The sequence below is a fragment of the Cyprinus carpio genome, chromosome A25 (genome assembly GCF_018340385.1).
Source record: "Cyprinus carpio isolate SPL01 chromosome A25, ASM1834038v1, whole genome shotgun sequence".
In the NCBI taxonomy this organism is placed as follows: domain Eukaryota; kingdom Metazoa; phylum Chordata; class Actinopteri; order Cypriniformes; family Cyprinidae; genus Cyprinus; species Cyprinus carpio.
In genome coordinates, this window is record NC_056596.1 from 6,826,581 (window position 1) to 6,848,690 (window position 22,110).

Sequence of the window (22,110 nt, forward strand, 5' to 3'; positions counted from 1 at the left end):
CCCCGTTTTCCTCCCACATCAAAATCCACACAAATACTTGTTTAGAATTGTTTTGGGTTGTTTTCCAAATGTTACTCTATCTGTACATATTTCTCTACTGATTCAGATGAGATAACTTTTTCACTGGACAAACCAGTATTATGGATAGAGAATAGGGGTGGGCAATCTTCCCAAAATATCACATCACGATCTTGTCACAAAAAAATCACAATCCACAATCTGAATTGTGATCTTCCCAATTTTGAGATGTACTATTAATATACAGAGTGGAACATGCCTATGACTTACCTATTTTAGTACTTATTCTATTTGAGTTAAACTTTAAAACACTGCATCACTGTATGAATCAAACATACATTGCTTCTTATTAAAATTATAAAGTGATTCATTCAAGAGCAGTGAGTGATTGTCTCTGTCTTTTGTTGTTAGATTAACATTAATGACACAGACAGCAGTAGGTTTTAGTGATGGGATTTATGGCTCTTTGAGGGGATCCGGATCTTCGCGATCCGTTCCTTTCAAAGAGCCGTTCTTTTGGCTCTTTTTAAATATTTAGTCAGTTTTAAGAAGCCAGCTTGGGGGCATCTCAGTTTATCCTGGAAATAATCACTGGGAGGAATGATGAGATGAGATTTGTAGTCAAATAATTAAAACTCAGATATCACACACCAATATCTGAGTTTGAATTATTCTGAAATATTGATTATTAACTCATTTGTCATGTGTGGACTATATTCCATAGGGTTGCACAAATCCCTCTGCTTAGACAGTGACATCACTATTTTGGATTTACCTTTAGTACAAAGTGTGTGTGTGTGTGTGTGTGTATGTGTGTGTGTGTGTGTGTGTGTGTGTGTGTGTGTGTGTGTGTGTGTGTGTGTGTGTGTGTGTGTGTGTGTGTGTGTGTGTGTGTGTAAAGCTACGTTGACTTATGTTATTCATACAATACCTACTCACAAATAAACATCAAAAACAAAGCCGGCTGCAATGAATTTCTGTGCAAAACAGCTTTTACAACAAACACTTCCACACAAGAACATTGTTATCACACAAGAACATTTTGATAGAAAACAAAAAATATTTAAAGTAGATAAAATTAGAATAAATAAAATGGAAATGTCTACATACTACATACTATTACTACTGTAAACTTTGCAAATAGGGCGATGCGTGCACAACTAATAACTAATATCATCACGCTATAAAGGGTTGGCCTGCGCTGGGTGCGCCCCTCCCCCTATAACTGTTCTGTCTCGCGGAGGAGCTCATTTGTGTGCATCTGTGTGAAACACTCATAGGAAAAAAAGAACGACAGAAAGACCGGCTCCCCTCCAGCCGCGACTCGGCTCCCATCGTTCATGTTTATGAGCCGTTCAAAAGAATCGGTTCGTTCGCGAACGTCACAACTCTAGTAGGTTTATTAGGCTGCTGTCTCTAAGACTGAATGCACAGATCTAATATACTGACACGCATCTGATTTCTTTCCTGATTGTTTATGTTCACTTAAGACATAACTGACTGTCTTTATGTAAATATTTGCCAAGACAGACATTTTGACATACGTAGACCATTTAGGCCTATGCGCGTGCCTGAAACTCCACATACTTTTCTTGTTCGTGTTAGCTCCGTCTGAGCACATGCACAGAACGCACATGGAGAGCAGTCTCTTATGTAGTTAATGCGCTTTTAATAACTCTTTTTAAAATAAAGCATGTCCCACAGTAGACTGCATTTTACGACAGTCACATTGCATGATTGGACTGATTTGGATGTTACATCACCATGCATGAAAGACACATGATAGAGATGCGTGATATAATTTGACCAGCCACAGTCATTAACAGACAATCACTGCTGTAGTTTTAACATTATTATGAGGACATAAAAAATCATGATCTCCATGGTTCACTTGAAAAGTAGATCGTAGATGCCTTCAACATCGATCACAATATAAAATCGACAGATCGCCCACCCCTAACAGAGAACTCGTATTTGAGCCATTTTAGACAGTTTCAACGTTTAAAAGTGAAAAACATCCTAATAATGGTTGGAACCATGCAGCTTTCTACTTTACAAGACGTTAACTGATGGACTGGAGTCATATGGATTACTTGTAGATTACTGTGATGTTTTTATCAGCTGTTTGGACTCTCATTCTGAGAGTCTCATTCTTGGCACCCATTCACTGCAGAGGATCCATTGGTGAGCAAGTGACGTAATGCTACATTTCTCCAAATCTGTTCTGATGAAGAAACAAACTCATCTACATCTTGGATGACCTGATAGTGAGTAAATTTTCAGCAAATGTTCATTTTAGGGTGAACTACTCCTTTAAAGTACATTTATGATAATGCTCTTTTGAATTCTGCTTTAATTTCTCATTGCATTTAAACACAAACAAACCTGTCTCTCACACACATTTCTGTACTTTTTTAATACACTCACATACACATACCTTACTCTCTACGCTCTGTATACTTCAGATGCCCCAGGGCTTGCAGTTGCTGCAAATCTGATGCCAGGCCAGCTAATCCAAGGATTTCTACCATTCTTACAGCTCTAGTTACCCACCAAGCATTATACTACACACATACAAACACAATGACATCTCAACACACAGACATACACACAAAAACAGACAAGCAGATCGAGAGTCATGGATGCATGCACATCCATTTCAATATTAACTCACCAAACAGCCAAACTCAGCAGAACTTCAGGGAATTTCAAAGGGCTTGGAAAATGTCTTTGTTATCATTGTGAGATCCTGTGCAGTGCCCCTCTAAAGAACAGCTGTTTCAACCATTTTTGATCTGACTCGTACATATAGACCTCATAGTTTGAGTATGTTAGATTAAAGCCAATAAATATTTCTTACATTTACATGCGTAAATGAAGCCTTGTGATTTGTTTTGCTAATCAATGCATGTGTGTGTGAGGGTGTTGACGGATGGCTAAGGCTTGTGCTGAAGGCATGCGGTGAAGCCCATGAGGTAATGTAGTGAAGCAGCATTAAATTACCAGCAGACAAAACAAAAGCCTGTCTCTGCTCTGTCCGACCTGCTGCGTCCAGTCAAACATCACTTGATTCGAATGGCCAGTGCCTCCAGCACACCCACTGAGCACAAAACCCTTCCTGAATGCACATTTCCATTATGTTATGGTATATATATATGCAATGTATGCAGCAATTCAACCCCCATTGCTCTGAGGTCATAAGAATACGCATCCAACCATATCTTTAGCTGCAGGCATCTTAGTTTATCACTGAGCTTTTGCATATATATATATATATATATATATATATATATATATATATATATTTAACTGGATGAACCCGTGATATCTTCTTCGGAGCATAATAGGAAAATAAAAACTGAAACTTTTTCAAAGAACCTTGTTAAATCAGCATGTTACAGTGGAGAGGGAAAAGCTTCCTGAATTGCATGCAATCACAACAAAAAAGTTTGTCAAGCATCTACATTGTCAGCTGAGGAGATTACAAAGATTAACCAATTGTTATCTGCTTGTGCCAAAAAAGGACTGCTGGAGTTAACTGCTTTTGCTAAAAAATAAATAAATAAAATACTTTTAATATAAAAAAAGAAAAAAAAAATATTTTCAATGAACTGTAATTTTGTAAGTTACCAGTATTTATTGAGTTATTATTATTTAATTAAAACAACCCAACTGCAGTTTGACTGATATTACTTGGAATGCACAAAATAAAAATTATAAAATCAGTTTTCTGTTTTTATGTAATCGGAGTTAACTTTTTATTTAATTAAGGTTTAAAATGATTGTAATTCATATTTAAAAAATGTATAGTTATTGTATAGTTTACAAAAATTAGATGTGTGTGCATGAAAATAAATGAATTAAAGGTGTATAAACAGTGTATATATGTATATATATTCTTTTAAATATAGAATATTTTTAAATGTAAATAAATGTATTTATTGACAAATAACTAGACATTATAAACAAATTACTTTTAAACCATTTTAAACATTAATTATACTGTTTTCATTTTATTTAATTGAACAGCTGTTGATTTGTTTTTATTTTGGTATTAAAAAAATTATAATTGACTTCTTAAGTGACACGCCTAGTCCTGTGTATGCCACTTCTAGATAAAATAGCGTCATAACCACCTAGCAACCAACCAGAAGGCCCTAGCAACTACTCAGCAACACCCTAGCATTGTGACTGCATGGTCAAGTATATTTTTCTTTGAAAAATTGTCACCTGAAGGTTCTATCTGCCATTTTTGTCGAAATTTAGTTATTCACATCTTATTCTGTGAAAACGTATTTACATTATTGTGAATTTTTTTTTTTTTTTTTAAGGTGTGTACATTTTGGGACTGATGTCCGAAAGAGACTTGTTCCCCCTAACCCATATCATTATATGAAATACAAAATCTTAATAACCTTGAAACTGCTCAGAATGCAGATAAACCTTAGAATTCCAAGGTGACGAAATGTAAAAATGTAGAAATACAGTATGCTGATTAAACAGGAATAAAACACTGAGATAAACAGAGAATATGCATGACACTCTAAAATGTGTGTCTTTCTGATAAAAGAGCAGTTTGTGGACTCAGTGTGTGAATATGACATCTGGTGCTTTTGCTGCCTGAGCCAACAGCAAGACAAAACAGTACTAAAAATACACACTTATGCTCACAACAGAGATCTCAAGAACTCAAGAAATGATAGCACACATCCCTAGCAAAACATGTGTGGACATGTGAATCTGGGTAAGACATACTAGGTTGCTTCTCTAATATTCTCCTCAGGATTAAAATAGAAAACTACACAGTCTTTCACTTACACACAAACCAAGAAATCACTCTGGAAAAGGGCCTGGCCAAGATTTTCCATCAACACGAGGCAACCACTCTCATGTTCCACTAGTTGAGAATGCAAACTTTGGGAACTCAAATAAAAGATGTGTTTACAGTCTGTCCATGATAAGATACAGAGTTCACATAGAGTGCACCAGCAAATGATCAGAAATCTGTATTTCAGATCCAAAAATACAATGCTAAAACACTAGAAGTGAATCGGTTTCATGCTTTGCAACATTACAATCAAAGTATAATTGTTAGCCAGGCAAAAAATAGACAAAACAGCTGTCCATAATCTGTCAGAAATGTAAGTTACTCAATATTATTCAGTGTTTTCTTTTATATTTAGTAATCCTGCTTGTGTGATATTGCTTTTTAAGTCTTTGTAGATCTGTGTTGGTATCAGTTTAATCTAGTTTGTTCATCTGCCACAATCTGAGATGCACTTTTTAATGTGAAGGATGCTTCACTTGGCAAAACAAAATCCCACGCTTGATTTCTGCCGAAAGCCTCACCCATCTAATTATGTATTTATGGAAAAGAATAAGATACAAGTAAGTAAATTGTCTTGCCTGAAGTCATTGAACCAAGTATTCAAGACAACATGCACACTGAAAATACATTAAGGACAACACGTTTAGTAATGATGATTGATGCATTACAGCTTGGTTTATGGTTTTAAAATGAATGTGGCTTTTTAGACAAAAGAATTTGGCTACAAACCATTCAGTCTAAATTTTTTAACAACAGTTTTTGTTGCATTGAAAATGTTTGTCAGCCAGGCAAAATGTGATATTTAATGCATTTTTCCCCATCATCTTCCCACATACTGTAATGCATATGCTAAACACTAAAATAGTGACCAAACCCCTATATGCTACATGTTATTGTTAACTAAAACTAAAAGTATTATAAATCATTTTTGGTAATTTAAATTAAGCTGAAATAAAATATAAATAAATTTTTTTTTTTTTTCAAATTGAAATAAACTAAAATAAATTCAAAATTACTGGAAAAAAGTAAAACATAGAAATATATTTATATTAGAAAGAAATATATTTCTATTAAGCTACATAAAAATATATTTAAATAAACTAAAAATGAAAAAAGCACATTGCAAAATAATAGCATTGCAAGTGTAATCTCTTTCTGCGAGCTAAGTGTCGCTCTGATTAATTCATCCTCCTCTGCTGGAAGAGACCTGAGGAGAGGGCAGAAAACATCCTCCACCAGCTGTCTCACATGAATAAAACTTCAGTTAAAAAGATTTCAGCGTGTGCATTCTTGTTCCAGCTTCTGTATTAGAACGTCAATTTTTTACCAAGCTCTACCGTTCAAGCTGTAGGACAACTGACCCTGTTTTGCATATAACATTGTAGTGTGTGTTTGTGGAACTCACCTTTGCTGGGTTTTCCGACATGCATTTTAAGTGGCATTTCCTGGCTCAAAAGTGATGGACTCGGTGGCATGATCTCAGGACCCAAACCTTCGTCTGTCTGACCTCCTGTGACCTCCTGTTGCACAGTCTGGAAAAAGAGGTCAAAGGTCAAACAAAGGTCTAGACCAGGGGTGGCTAACTCCGGTCCTGAAGAGCCACAGCCCTGCAGAGTTCAGCTCCAACCCTAATTAAAACTCACCTGCCTGTAGCTTTCTAGTAACCCTTCAGACCTTGATTAGCTCGTTCAGGTGTGTTTGATTAGGGTTGAAGCAAAACTCTGCAGGGCTGCGGCTCTCCAGGACAGACGTTCGCCACCCCTTGTCTAGACTGAACATGGACAAGTGTATTGTCTGGTCAGTGCTGTCACACTTTGCCAGTTGAGTCTTATTTAATTCACTTTGACAGCACAGAAGCCTGCTTCTTTAGTTCACTTCATATGGATTTACTTTTGGTTAAGCAGGGCTCGAAAATAAGGACTGCCTGATGGCCCGGGGCTAGCGTGAAAGATGCTTGGGACAGTTGACGGATTTGTCACTTGCCCAATTTGGCCACTGCCGCATCGTCACAAAAAGTTTATCATTTGTATCTGTTTTTAAGCCTTACTAACTAAAAAAAAAATCAAGCAATTTAAAAGCATTCCAGCAAGACGCAAAAGAGAGCTGCGTCTCTGACACCCAAGCCCTGAGTTGGGTTTCTTTCGCGTCTTTCTTTCTCTTGAACGGAAAAATACACACAAAAATGTGTAACTTTGTAGCTTTAACAATGATTAATATATATTTAATTTATACAGTGGAGTAGAAATGCACTGATCAACCGGGCATTTTTTTATTTTTACTTTTTTCAGACTATCTTTGTTCCGTGCTTGCACACAAACTGCATCGCAATAATTTTTTAAAAAAATGTAATTTCTGTGGAAATATTATGGTATTATATTTAGTCTGTAAACGGCCATTAACAGAGGCCAGCGACGCTGAAGATGAATGCAAAGAGGAGAAAATACAGTAGTAGACAGAGCAAAATCACTGTTCACGATGCGCAAAATATAGGAAGAAAATCCTAAATATTGAATTTTATATAGATGTGTTTCTGAGAGGAACTGGCTGTTTTGGAAAAAGTTTACATGCCGTTTTCTTTTTATCTTGGCTTGGTATAATGCATTTAAACTAGTGCTAATATGTACAGTGCTGCTTTGTGTACAGCAGTAACAAAGTAAACTCTGCTGTCCCATAAGCGCCACCTTCTGTCAGAGAGTGAATGTGCGTCTCATGCAGCCCATCTGCTGTTTCGGTTTCATGCAGGTGTTTTATGTAGTATAATTTCACAAAGCTAAAGTCAGACCATTCTGTTTTTGCTTCAAAGTTTGAAATTATTCAGTCTAATTTAAACAAAACATTGCACATGCTACAAGTGTGTATAATGTTTGTTGTTGTTGTTTTTTGGATCAATTCATGATTAAAATGCAATGGTTACCACTCATTTCTAATGGACATGAAAAATAAAATTAAAAAAATCATTATCAAAAGCGATTCATCTGCGATAATGAATGCGATATTGCGTAGCTTGTCAGCGATCTACGGCTCTGTATATTAAATGCCGCTCCATTTGAAAGCAGGTGATGGCGATTTAGCAGTAATCAGGGAACCGGCTTTACTGACGAAATGCCCCTGACAATCGCATGCGATATATCGCCCAGCCCTAAAAATAAACACAGTGAAGAATATGCAATGTTATGTTACATGTGATTATTCAATTTTTGTACCTGAACAACTACAAACATAAAATCCTAAATCATTTTATTTGTATCTTTGTTCTATAAATTCATTGGTGTTATTGCTTGTAATTTGTTAATTTGTTCTTATTTACTGACTGTTCACTTGTCTTTAAAAATGATTGAACTTTTTATTCATCAGGCTAGTAGTTTTGAGAATTGTAAAATTTAATTTGTATCTGAAATACTGGTGTCCTATAAGTTTATTTATTACTGATAACAATGATAAAGGCAACTATTTATTTTTTTTGGCAGGGCCAGTGAAAATGTTGGTAGGGGAAGTAATAATTTGAATTTGGCCCGACCAGAGAAAAAATCCTTAGTGTTGAGCCCTGTTAAGTCTGTATTTACATAACTATAATAGCCGTAACTGATGATAAGGATGCATCTAGTTTGTGCTGAGCACAATGTGCCATGAATTATGGGCTGAACTGATTATGAAATCAAGAGACATTTAGAAACTCAATACTCAAATTATGAAGACAAGCCTGTAGAGTTTTTAGAAGAAAATACATCTGAACAAATTCATAGAAGCCCATTTCTGCCTGAGAATAGAGAATAAAAAGTTTTAAAAAATAAATAAAATAACAATAAAAAAATAAAATAAAAATAAAAAGATAAATATAAATATACCAATAAACGCATATAATTCAATCAAATATATAAATAAAAAGAGATGAGATTTTTAAAACATAAAAGAATAAACAAATAAATTCAACTGTGAGGCTGATGATACACAGGGCAACTTTGGCTAATGTTGCCGTAAACAAGCAACCAGGTGAGACACAGGGCCCTCAACCTATCTAAAGTATCCATATAGAAATTTGTTACCCATTCTCAATCTGAAAGTGCTTAAGCAACATTGCTCAAAAAAAGTTGCCTGGCAAAATTGTTCAAAATGTTGCCCTGTGTAACAACTTCAGGATTTCAGATTTAAATTCAAAATTAAGAGATATAAAGTTGCATCTGTACAAATAAAATAAAATCATGATAAAAAAAAAAAACTGGACTAAGAACAGGCACTCTGTATGGCTGAACAGTTTTGTTACTGTGTTTGGCAGCATCCTGGTGTTCAATGAAACAAAACAACTGTCTCAGACTTGAATTAAAGTGAGTCATGGACTTCCTGGTAATAGATGATTGTTCTATAAATAGTCAACTCAATGCACATGTGTCTTACATTATGTAATTTTTCATCACTTCCGAGCAGCACATCTAAGAATTAAAAAGCATAAAAGCAAATATGCTTGACTTTTTAGCTTTGATTAATCAAATAACAACATAACAATCCCAAAACCCAATCTGATTGGCAGACTCAATAGTCAAATAATTCAGCTCATCTGCCTTTTTGCGCTGAGGTTACATCTTCCAGCTTGTTAAAACAGAGTAAGAGCAAGAGGAGGCTGGTACCTATGCTAAGCACAGCAGCTAGTAAAAGCCAGCTCTGAAACAAATTAGGACTGCCATACAGTCCACCGCTGCCACATCCACATAACACGCTGCCAAATCTCCGTTCCTCTCTTCCTCTTTTTGAAAAACATGCCCTTCTGTTGAAGACTCAGCTGAAGTGTGGATCATAACACAAAGGAAATAAGTCCTTGGAAAAGTACAGCTGGGTAAATCCACTCTTAGCACACAAAGAAGAGCAAGATGAGAAAACTGAATCAGCGTCTAATTTTTTTTAAAGGGTTAGTTCACCCAAAAATGAAAATTAGGCTGCGTTTTACTCACCCCCACCCCGAGGCATCCTAGGTGTATATGACTTTCTTCTTTCAGATGAATCCAGTCAGAGATATATAAAAAATTGTCTTTGATCTTTCAAGCTGTTTCATATCACTCAACAGGTGTTGCATTCCGTCACTAATTAGAAGTACAAAATGATGATTTGTAAAGAAGAATGTCTGAGGATTTCGATATAAGCCAAGAGGTGACTGGTTTTCCTTTGGTTTTCCTTTCCTAAAGTAAAAAAACTTTGCTTCTTTTGATCCTGTAATCAAACATTGGTTTTTCACGAGACTCTCCAGCGCATGCGCAACGCTGACCTCATACGTCATGCTCCCGCAACTGCTTAGTTTACAACAGTGAGTGCAAGCTAGATTAAAGTGATGTTTACGTTTGAATATGGATATTTTTCTTACAAAATTGTATCGATTCACTACAGGAGGCCTTTGTTCACCTCACGGAGCTGTGTGAGACACTTTTTTTTATGGAAGGGCGCTTTTTATTTCACGTCTTTTGGACTGAAGGAATGCAACACTCGTTGAGTGCCATGAAACAGCTTGAAAGATCAAAGACAATTTTTAATATAACTCCAACTGGATTCGTCTGAAAGAAGAAAGTAATATACTGTACACCTAGGATGCCTCGGGGGTGAGTAAAACGCAGCCTAATTTTCATTTTTGGGTGAACTAACCCTTTAAGTACTATCTGAATAGCTGCTTTTGATGTTTTTGAAATTTTACTTTCACAATCTGATTTACTGTAATTTAGTGTAAAATCCAACAGTCAATGGGGAAAAAATGTAGGAAGAAACTTGATTTTATCCACCAGGAATTGGCTGGATCTTGAAACATAGTAGTTTAATTTAAAGAACATAATTAGTTGGTTATATATAAAAATCTTGGCTTACATAAATTTTTACATATGCCATGTCATGCCATTGCATCATTAAACTAGCATCTAACAATGGACAAAAGGTTTTTTTTTTTTTTTCCTCTAATCTATGGTTCCGGAACCATAAAGGCTGCTATGTAATTTGCCCCCTGACTAAGCATTTAAATAATCCTGTGAATGCACTTGAAGAATGCAGAATCGAATTATTATAATCGAATCAAATCTAATTTAATTGTGAGTCAAATCAAATTTAATCATTCTAAATGTGCAAAAATCATTCTTGAATCGAATTGCAAACCTATGAATCGTGAATCAAAACGAATCGCTGTCTACCCAAAGATTCACAGCCCTAGTCTGTAACATAGTTTGGTTAAAATTTCTCAACGGTAGTGTAAAAAACAATTTTTTTACCCTGTCAAAAACAGCTCTTTTCAGAGCACACTGTTTTGTAGCATTTTCCTTTAAATGTTAATGAGCTCTGCTTACCCCCGATCCTCTTTTCCGAGTTGCTCTCTGAGGGACTGTTTACTTAAGCCGCATTCATTCTGAAACTTGCTAATTAGCACATTAGGAAAAGCGATTTTTGTAAAGATTCATTTAAAAAACCTTACACTCACTTCTTCTGTAGGTGAAGCTGGATCACGAATGATTTGCGCAAACATCGACGCATTTATTGCTATGTTCATTATTACATCCAACAACAGAACACTTCAGTCGCTTAGGAGTCATTCTTGTCTACATCTGCTCCTGTGGTGAAATAATGGCGGACTGATGACAGCTGACTCAGAGCGGGTATAAGGTAAGATGCCAGTCCAGTCTGTGCTGCAACGCTACTGTCAATCAAACTATCGTGGGAGGGGCCTGTTTTGTGACGTTTAGTTCAAGCAGCGGCCTAAAACAGTTTATTTAATCAACTAATGGGCAAAGGTTTACTTCAAGAATGATCAAAAAAGCGGCATAGATTTTTTTTTGTGTTTGAAGTTTGGTGTAAAAAACACCCAGAGCAAAACAGAAAGAAAAAGTGTGATCTATATTATAGCTCTCTATAGAGCATATGTGGAACGTCACCTGACCAAACCCGGAAAACAGGTCTCATCGCTTCCGCTAGTCGGAGAACGTGCTAACAGCCATAATAATTAAAAGCGATATCTATGGAGTTTTAAGATAATCAGCTAGCTGTTTTTATTGTTGACGTTTTATTCTATTTTTTTATATAAATGTTAGTGAAAAGAATAAAAATCAGGGCTTGAATTTTGGCGCGGGATTGCGCATAATTCTACTGATTCCCGCAGTTTCCGCACTTGTAACACAGAAAATTCCCGCAAATATTTCAACGTGAAAGACGCTTGCGACAGATGACGGAATGTATCATTTGCACGTGCTTTTGAGTCTTACAATTTAAAACATTCAAAAGCTCAATTCAGTACTTGCCCACTCTGTGAGACCCCTTTCTGTGAGCTCACACCCAAATCGCACACACAGACGCATCTGAGAGCGCACGACTACAGAATGAAGTTGTGTTGCACCTTATTGTGTGTAAATGGCCAAATACATACAAAATTATGTCAAAGTGCCCATCTTGATGAGTATTCATGTAAACAGTCGAATTATACTTAACATCGTTGGTATACAGGCTATAAAGTTAAAGGGGTCATATGATGCGATTTCAAGTTTTCCTTTCTCTTTGGAGTGTTACAAGCTGTTCATGAATAGATAAGATCCCTAAAGATGCAAAGACTAAAATCTCAAATCCAAAGAGATATTCTTTATAAAAGTTAAGAGTCAACCACACCCCCCTAAAATGGCTTGTTCTAACACGCCCCCACATCTCTACATCACTATGTGGGAAGATTTGCATAACGCTGCCGAAAGAAGACGCAAAAGAAAGAAGGTGTAACTTTTATTCTCTCTGTTGCCGCTGCTCCCATGTTGTGGAGTCGCTGTGTGTTTCATTGTGAAAGCGAAACTACTTTGTTTGGCCTTCCAAAAGAGGACACAACTAGAAATCAGTGGTTAAAAGTTGTATTTCAACACTGTTCCAGAACAGTCCAACCCAAATATTCAGATGTGTGCTGCACATTGTATGGAGGATGAGTACTGTTTACTGAACCAGTAGCCTGCAATGCGTCTGTTTCTATAAAGCTGGGCAGTTCAAACTTTGCAAGGACAGTCTGGCGCTTCTGACTCACAGCCTGTAAGTATGTTTTTTATATTTAAATAATTTGCCAATGATTATTCAAATGCGAGTTTTGAGCAGTAGAGTAGGCTTTTTGTTTATTGTTTCTCAGATCACAAATGCAAACATGGATTTATGTTCATGCAGCACGATACGCAACGTGTAAAAAGACAGTATAAGTCATTATAATCAGTAATTATGTCCCCGCTGGATGCAACAAATGCCTCGTTTGTAATGGGTTTTATTGTTTTTGTCTCCTCTAGTGATGTCCAGATCGCGAATGAATCTTTCTATTTAACCGGATCTTCTTAGTGAACCAGTCGAACCAGTTCAACAAATCAAATTGAATTGTTTGAAATGGTTCACGTCTCCAGTACGCACTAATCCACAAATTACTTAAATTATTCGGCTTATAAACGTGCCCCTAAATAAATGCAAAATAAACCAATATCCTGAGTTATTCAGTTACTCCTAACAGTACATTGACTGAACTGCTAAAAGAGAACCGATGATGGGATGTGCACAAGCAGAGCAGCTGGACTGAGTCTCGTGCTACTTGCCTGGCAGACGGCATAGTATGTTAAGGGGCGTAACATTTCCATCAGACACTTGAGGCATTCGGCCAATCACAACGCACTGGGTAGCTGGCCAATCAGAGCACATCTCACTTTTTCAGAACAATGAGCTTTGTTAAAATCGACACGTTTCAGAAATGCGGGGCACAGAGGAGAAAAAATTATGTAAATTATATGGAAAATAATGTGTTTTTTGAACCTTAAACCGCATAAACACATTGCATTACACCAAATACACAAAATTATGTTCTTTTTAGCAGCATCATATGACCCCTTTAAAAATGTTGTGGGGATGGGGGATAAATTCTGGATAAATTGATATTCACATTTTTTTTTTTTTTTCAAATAGAGATCATGATTCTCTTTAGAACAGACAACTAAACAAAACAGCATGTAATTTACTAGAGGTTCTGAAAAAAATGTTAATTGCTCCAGTCTTTATTTTTTTCAATTTGAATTGCAAAATCTGCACCTCTTCTGTGGCTAATTTTAATTTCAAAATGATCCTTACTACATGAAGTTAAGTGACAATATGCAAATACTACTGGCCCAATATACAAGTCTTTACACGTCACTGTTTATAACACAGGGTGGTGATCCTTTGCTGGGTTGCTTTAAAAAAAAAATGGGGCATAAATTAAGAGTATACCCATTTCTCCAGGCACCACTACACCACTGTCAATTACTATCAAAGCATTATAAAAAGATGCTTGAGATAAACAGCATGTGTTTTTGTTGATGTTTAGGCTAGTGTAAAGGCCTCTTGAACAAGCGAGCAGTCGGTGCTTCCTGATGATTCACAGGAGTGTTACACAGAGGGCTGATTTAAGCATGGAGAAATGTGCTGAGCTTCAGTTCATGAAAGCCAAAACCAACAAATCACTAAACAGAACCGCCTTCTCTGCCTTCACAGGGTACTTTCCCACTACACACGCTCAAGCACACGTTTCGTATGTTAAGAGGCCATTTCTAAACAGACAACACCCCAATGGAGATATTTACATCTGACAACACAGTGAATCACCAATAAAAGATTCAACATACATCAGAAAGTGTTTAATTGCATTTCATCGACTTGCATTTTGGAGCCACTGTGTTTTGGATTGTGCACTGACAAAGATTTCTGCCAGGATAACGCTTTACATTTTAACTGCACAATGATCCTTTATGGTAGTAATTACAGAAATCTATATCATGTAACCTCAAAGTATTTTACTTATGGTAACTGCTAAATCATGGTTACCCCCCCCCCCCCCCCAAAAAAAAAAAACGGTCGGGCTAACCAATTTCTGAAGGATTTTGTAAAAACTGAAGAATGGAGTAATGGCTGATGAAAATTCAGCTTTGTCATCACAATAATAAATTGCTGTTTAAAATATATTCTATATTCACAATATAGTACTGTTTTTACTGTATGGTGATTGATGAGCATAATAGGCTTCTTTCAAAAAACATTTTTAAAAATGTAATTACTCCTAACTTTTGTCCGGTATTGTGGATAGCTAGTAAGAGTGCATTTCCCACAGATTTGGGCTAGGTCTTTAGGGTTTCCAAAAAAAAAAAAAAAAAAAATCAAGTGGTGTGGTTCCTTTTTTATGCGCCACTATCTCAGTCTCACACAGAAGTTGCTGTGCCATTCCTAATTCCTGCTTAGACATGTCACGAAAAAGCAGACTTGTAAAATACAAGAAGATAACATAAATGCATACATAGTTTTGGGGAGTGTGTTGAATAACACCAGGTAAGAGCAAATAAATAGATATTACATAGCACTTGTGCTATGCAATACTCTTCAGAACTGTGTGCATCATGTCAGAACATATAACATCATTTTGATATCTATTTATTCTAGAACTGCTGAATAATATCATATTCTATAATAAAAGGGTTTTGTTATTGTAAGAACAAATGTCTTGCTGCTTCTGTCTTTCAAAGCATGTTTGCTGACTCACCAAGCTGACATTTTTGAGATACTACATAATTATACATTTGTAATATGGCATTACATACCAAATTTAAACAAGTATAAGTGTAAGTCTTATGTCATAGTAAAGGCATTGATTTATTGAGATCACTCCTAAACCCCAAGGAGAGTATAGAACAGATTCAAAAAGATAGTAAACACTATCTGTGAGTTGTGTGAGATTTCATAGCTGAACTGCTTGTCTGTGCCAGATGACCCCAGTTCATTATCGTTCCTCTTGGTGTTCCCCACAGATACTGCTGAATAAATCAGGTCTGACCTGTATAACTTGGGGTGTATGGCCTAGTGCTTTAAAGATTGAGGCTAAACAAAAGGTTGCGGGTTCAAGCCCCACAAGGGGTGATCTATGAACCATCAGCATTGCTGAACTGAGACACTTAACCCCAGGTTGCTCTAAGGGGACAGTCCATGCTGTGTCTGTAATATAAGAAATTAGTTATAGACTATATCAAAATTAACCACACTAACATTATTCAGCATACATCACAAACTCTGTTTACAACCTTAAAGGGATAGTTAATCTAAAAATTTAATTTATCTAGTAACATTCATCTTGATAACTTTGAATAAACGTTCCTTTATTGATGGCTCGTAATATAACTATTCAACCATTTTTAACAAATCTTAAATATTACTCATTAAATATTAACCGCATAAGCAAGAGATTCCTTAATTTTGTGTTGACCATGCATGCGCAACATCCAATAGGTTCTGTACAGGAAAGAGAAATGATTCGTTCACCTCTTGAATCCTTGGGTTCGAGTCGTTCGTTCATCAAGTGACAGCCCTATAGACTAGACGCTATGCAGTCTGTACTGGAAAGAGAAATGATTAGTTCATCTCCCGAGTCTAAGGGTCTGAGTCGTTCGTTCTTTTGTCACGTGACGTGAGAGCAGCAATAGATACAGAAATAAGTTAATAATTCCTAACCTTTCTTACAAACAAGCAAGTAGTTTGTTTCTTTACTCTTACAGTTACGTAATTTTTCTGGTCTCAAATTTTATTTGACCTTTATAGCTTTTTATTTCTTATAAATTTATACATTTGTGAATTTCTGTGATGGCTCTTTTCCATAACAAATGTGGTAATAAAGAGTTGGTTAATGCTTTAAACTTTATCCATATGATGGGGAAAATCACTTTGATACTTCCTAAATATAACACAGCATTACAAGATCTGATCCGGAAAGCGATCACGTGTCAAAAGAACGAACGACTCGGATCCAAAGACTCGGGAGATGAACCAATTAATTTTCTTTCCGGTACAGACTGCATAGCCTTATGCCTATGGGGCTGTCACGTGATGAACGAACAACTCAAACCTGAGGACTAGAGAGGTGAACTTATCATTTTTGTTTCTGGTAAAGACTGCATAGCCTCTCTAATCTATGGGGCTGTCATGTGATAAACGAACGACTCAAACAAAAGAACGAATGACCCGAAGACTCGGAAGGTGAGGTGAACTTACTGACTGCACAGCCAGCTAAGCAATGAATTAATTATTTATGTTGGTCTTGGTTGCATTATAGCTTATATAATGTGATCAATGTTTGAGTAAATAGATGTGTTGGGGAATTTGGATATTAACACGTAACATTTTAATTATATTCTGCTGAAATGAACGAAATGACTTGAAAACAGATTCATTCATTTTGCTGAATAAGATTCAAAGATCCGAGTCAGTAAAATGTTTGAACTTCCCATCACTTTACATTACTGCAAGAATGTTTGTTCAGAACTTGGGTAAAATTTCCAAAATGAAACAATGTAGCACAAGGATTTGGTGTTAATTGGAGTTGAGATGTTGGGAGTTGAACTCAAAAGTGAAGGCAGATTAACACAAGAGGCGGGTTTTATGTGGAATAAATGATTGGAGAAGTCCTACATATGTCACCAGAACATGCAGTTATGACATTATTTTGATTCAAAATATGCATGGATTAATGATTCACATTAAGATCTATAAAAATGCATTTAGAAAACAGATAGGGTACATTTTTCATTTCATGCTGACATTAAATGCTTCCCACCTTGCAACACGGACATCCGGCCTGACAAGAGTTGAAGGTGGATGTTGTGATGTAGGAAGAGAAGGTTGGGGTCGCGCTCACGTTTGGGAGCGCAGCAGCGCTGGCTCCGTCCCCGTGTGACGTCGACGGCGCCTCACCAACTGTCACCTGTAGGATCTCCTGGATCTGTGTCAACTCTTGCCTCAGCACCTGCTTTTGATGAAAACTAAAGGCGGGATGGTTCGAAGCCATGGTGAAGAGGAGCAAAAACTGCTCTCCCGTCTGGCCATCGTTCAGCTTAAGTCCGTAGTTATTAATGATGGTGTCGATATGGGTGAGGGTCCGAAACAAAACTCCCGCCGCTACGCGGTTGTCCGAGCTGAGGAGCGCGAGAGAGACGAGCAGCTTGCTCCTCACGACCTCATCCGTGATGTTGGTCAAGTTGGCAAGGTCAGCCGGGTTGTTGGCTTTGATTTCTGCATCCCTCAGAGAGTGGTAGTCTTTTCGGGCTAGGTCTTCCAAACATGAACCGAGGAAGCGCAGCTCAATGGGAACGCAGAGGTCCAAAAGGCCGCAAAGGAACTCAGCCCTGTGCGCCGAACTCAACGCGGAGAACCAGCGGTAAACCTCCTCTCTCTTAACAAAGCATCTGTTTTCAACCATCTTAGCCAGCACTCATAAAATTCATCAGATATTAAAAACAAAGTTCATACAGCAATGGTCGATGGCCTTTATAAACTTTACAAACTTCCAAATCATTCACTGACGTAAACATCCATGAACATATAGGCAGTGGTGAGTCTTAGCGTCTCAGAACCCCTACAAGAATACATACTACATAGTTTCCTTCGCGTTTTATATGCCTGCAAATGCATTATCTCGTTAAAGCCTATTCGAATATTAAAGAAACAAATTGTGTTTACTGTAATCCCAGACGCGCGGCAGCGCAGACCCACTGCCCGCCTGTGTCTCTCCTTTTTCGGCCAGCCCCCCTGCGTGATCCCCACGTCAGCCAGTTATTCAATAGACTCCAGGACACATTATAAAACAGGAACATTTCTTTCAGATCTTATAGTATCCATTATACCGTTTTGTCCAGATGATAGTATCACAATTGCTGTACACGTGCAAAGGAACCGCGTCGTCAGGCAACAAACATCTTGTGTGGAAAACTCCCCAATTGTAGCAGTTTGAGTTGTCGAATGGACGTCGAAGTAACGTTTTTATTTTATTTTTTTGTGTATAAAAAAAACCTGACACTTTATCCGCTGCTTTATTTGCGTTCACGCGAATGAATTAATCAACGGTTTCGTTGCCTGTCATTATCCTATAGTGAAGTCGAGTAAAAAGGCAAACTGAGTGTAGTTCACTATCCCGAACTTCACGCAAACCCCGCCCATGGTTGAATTTTATTGGAGGAACAGCTTGTCCGTAATCATATTTTGCACTGTGATTGGCCAGAGAGACATTCTTGTGTATCTCTCAAGCGCCTGCAGTCATATTTGAGGTGGACAGTAAAATATTGTATGATTTAATACGATAGGGTAGGCCTACATTAACTTAACTTACATTCATAACTGATTTTTAAACATAAGGTAAATTTATTTAAATGTTATAAAATAGTATGAATTATTACTCTGGTGATGGTGGTGGTACAGGAAACCCCCTTTTTGAAGTATGCCTTTGGCTGTAGGCAAATATTGGAAACCTCTGGTTTTGTCATTTCATTACGTCAACCTTCCCGAAGATGGCGCCAATTGTCTCAGGGCTCAATCAGGAACCAAGTCTTATAAATATTCTCATTCTCACCCAATCTAACGGATTCATATTTTCTCAAATTCTTTTCTCTTTGTCATGTTTGCCTGGAAAATACCATTACCTGAGCAAATTGAACATTGTTGATCTTAGAGATCTTAATTGCTGGCAAATTATATGATGCATTTTAGACTAGTTTTCAATAGATTGCATATAAATATTCCACGTTTCCAGCATTTATGTTCTTGTTTATTAGGTATTATAAACCAAATTAACAATACTTTTATAGTATTTAGTGTTAAGCTAGGTACATGTTAATTTATACACTTATTATTATTATTATTATTAATACATACACTTGTTATTTTTAACATTTCATATTCCATAAATTGTATTACAATATGACAAAAAAAAGAATAATAATATATTTATAAATGAACATTAACAGATTAATAAATGATGTACAAAAACCGTATATTTTTAGTTCATAACACCTATTTAATATGAAAGGCACCTACTGTAAGATGAGTAAATATAACTAATAAATGTACAGGGCTGGCAAATGAAACAGATGTTGCTGATCATAAATGAACACTAGAGGGAGCAACTGGCTCTCACTGTGACTTGTGACTGAAGTCTATAAACAATTTGATGTGCAAGGAAAAGTGTCAGGTGTTCAGATTTAAAGCTTTGGAAATATATGAATCCAGTACTAGTCCAACTAGCTTGGTGCAAAAAAACAAACAAACAACAAAAAAAAAAAACACGTATTTACAATTAACAGCAATGATTGATCATGAAATGCATGATGCGACATATAATGAATTAAAACCATGTCAAATAGGGGTGTAATTTATCATTTAATGTGTATAGTAAAATTTTTAGTGTTACCTTTGGACCAATTCATCACACAGCAACTACACAAGGTCAAGCTAGCCTCAACAACAATAGTGGTGCATACTTAAGATAATACGGTAATCAGCAGGAAAAGCAAAGAGACATGCTTTCTGAGTGTTTTTATCTGTTGAGTTGGCAAGTGAGTGGGATGCCAAAGACTTTTGTCTTATGTGCTTATGTAGATTCAGTTTCAACAACAATTAACATTCAAATCATTGCCCTATGTACTCAAGTGTTTGAGTTGATTTAACATGCTCATCCCTAATACAAACCTAAAATCCTGAGTTAGCAAATGTCCCTCTTTCTACTATTGCGTCCCTGTGATTAAACAGTTAAGAAAAGCTAATCTAATAACTCTCCATATTTTCAATAACAGCCTTGATTATTTCAGTTGTTCTGCAGAGGAACGTGAGTCACCACAGCCTGTTTTACTAACAAGTATGAGTGATGTTGTGTCTCTGGGCTCAAACTCATGGAAAGGCTCCTCAGGCCTCAACCAGCCACAGCCATATTGTGTGTGCATCAAATTCTACATGGCAGAGCAGAAAACACATTACATTATCATAATGTCATCTGCTGCCCTTTAAAAATGTTGTGTAGCTATCAGAACAGGATCAGCCCATATAATTACAGATAATTAATTATAATTCATATGTCTGTATTTTTTGTTAAAATGTGCTATTTTAATGGTTAACAAGGCAATATTATATTATATAGTTTGACTTTTGATGTCTGATTGTCAAATTGTATCTTGTAATTTTTTTCAAGAAAATGTGTGGTTGTAAATAAGAACAACCTTACAAAAACTGAAATTATAATCCCTTGCAATCTCTCTTATACACATAGGCTACGTTCACACTGTCAGTTTTTGGGATTGACAACCACATTTTCTTTACAGGTGTCAGTCTCGAAATGTCCCATTCACACAGCAGTTTACAGTTGCGTTTGGCATACTGTCTGTATGAATATGCAATGGTAGTCAAGCCTATATTCCTTACCAGTTACCATAGCAACAGTAACCAAAGTAATCTCAAAGATGGCGACATCCATAAAACTGAAAGTCTTATCACTTTCTGACACAACAAGAGTTCAATCAAACCGTGAGTTCATCCGTCAAATCTTCATTAACCGACAGCAGCCTTTAAATATGGGTGGAGAGCGGAGTATTTGAGTCGCACGCAGAACACAGAACTGACGGGAACAGCTCCGGTGGAAAACTGACGGGATCTAAAAATTTCAGATGACAGACACCCAGCTCATTTCTCCGTCACTTACCAAAAACACACATGAAAACACGTAACTCACAGTAGACGTGTATTTGTGCAGCAGAGTGGCTCTCTCGCACTGTATGACATGACAGACAACCAGTTGTCCAGTCCTGCACTCTCCCACACTCTGTCTACTGAACCCACTTTATAAAATCTCCCCCTCCTTTTCTAATGCCAATCAAGCCAACAGCAAGCGATCATTAAAGTAGCCTGATAAGCTAAACCACTAAAAGCAATTTGTTACCATTGCTCAATCAAACACATGTATGTAGTGTAATATACATGAAATATACAAGCAGGGTTGGGGAGTAACGGAATACATGTAATGGCGTTACGTAATCAGGATACAAAAATCTGGTAACTGTAATCCGTTACAGTTACATCCAAAAACAAAGTATTCAGATTACAGTTACATTTTGTAAAAAGTAGGAATACTATCAGGATTACATTTGTTTCATTTCAAATTAAATAAATGAGTATTTTGACATAACGCTATATATTTAGCGCTGCTTCCTGATAGAGTAGTTCCTGGTTCTGTTGACACATGTTGACTCACAAATAACACCCATCTACAATTATTCTCTTTGAACGCGGGATGAGATGCTACTACAGTTAATTAATTACGATGCTTCCTGCTGGGAAAATTTTTTTGTCTGGAAATTACAGTTATTTTGTCTTCAAAAAGGATAAATTAAATAACATAGTTGTACAGCGTAAGGTATGCATGAAGACTCTTGCTTTAACAAAGACTACTCAGCCAACTTGAACATTTGCAG

General features: G+C 36.7%; 1 protein-coding gene across 1 annotated transcript in view; it reads right to left on the reverse strand.

Annotated features, from left to right (window-relative positions):
* Positions 1-18,818, reverse strand: part of LOC109113836 (zinc finger CCHC domain-containing protein 14-like) — a 32,569-nt gene extending 13,751 nt beyond the window's left edge. Inside the window, exons 1-2 of the mRNA XM_042715166.1 lie at positions 17,436-18,818; positions 6,252-6,378 (exon numbers count right to left, since the gene is read on the reverse strand). Of these exons, the coding sequence (XP_042571100.1) occupies positions 6,252-6,378; positions 17,436-18,077 (769 nt within the window). The 5' untranslated portion in view covers positions 18,078-18,818. The remainder of the gene's footprint in view (positions 1-6,251; positions 6,379-17,435) is intronic.
* Positions 18,819-22,110: the final 3,292 nt, after the last annotated feature.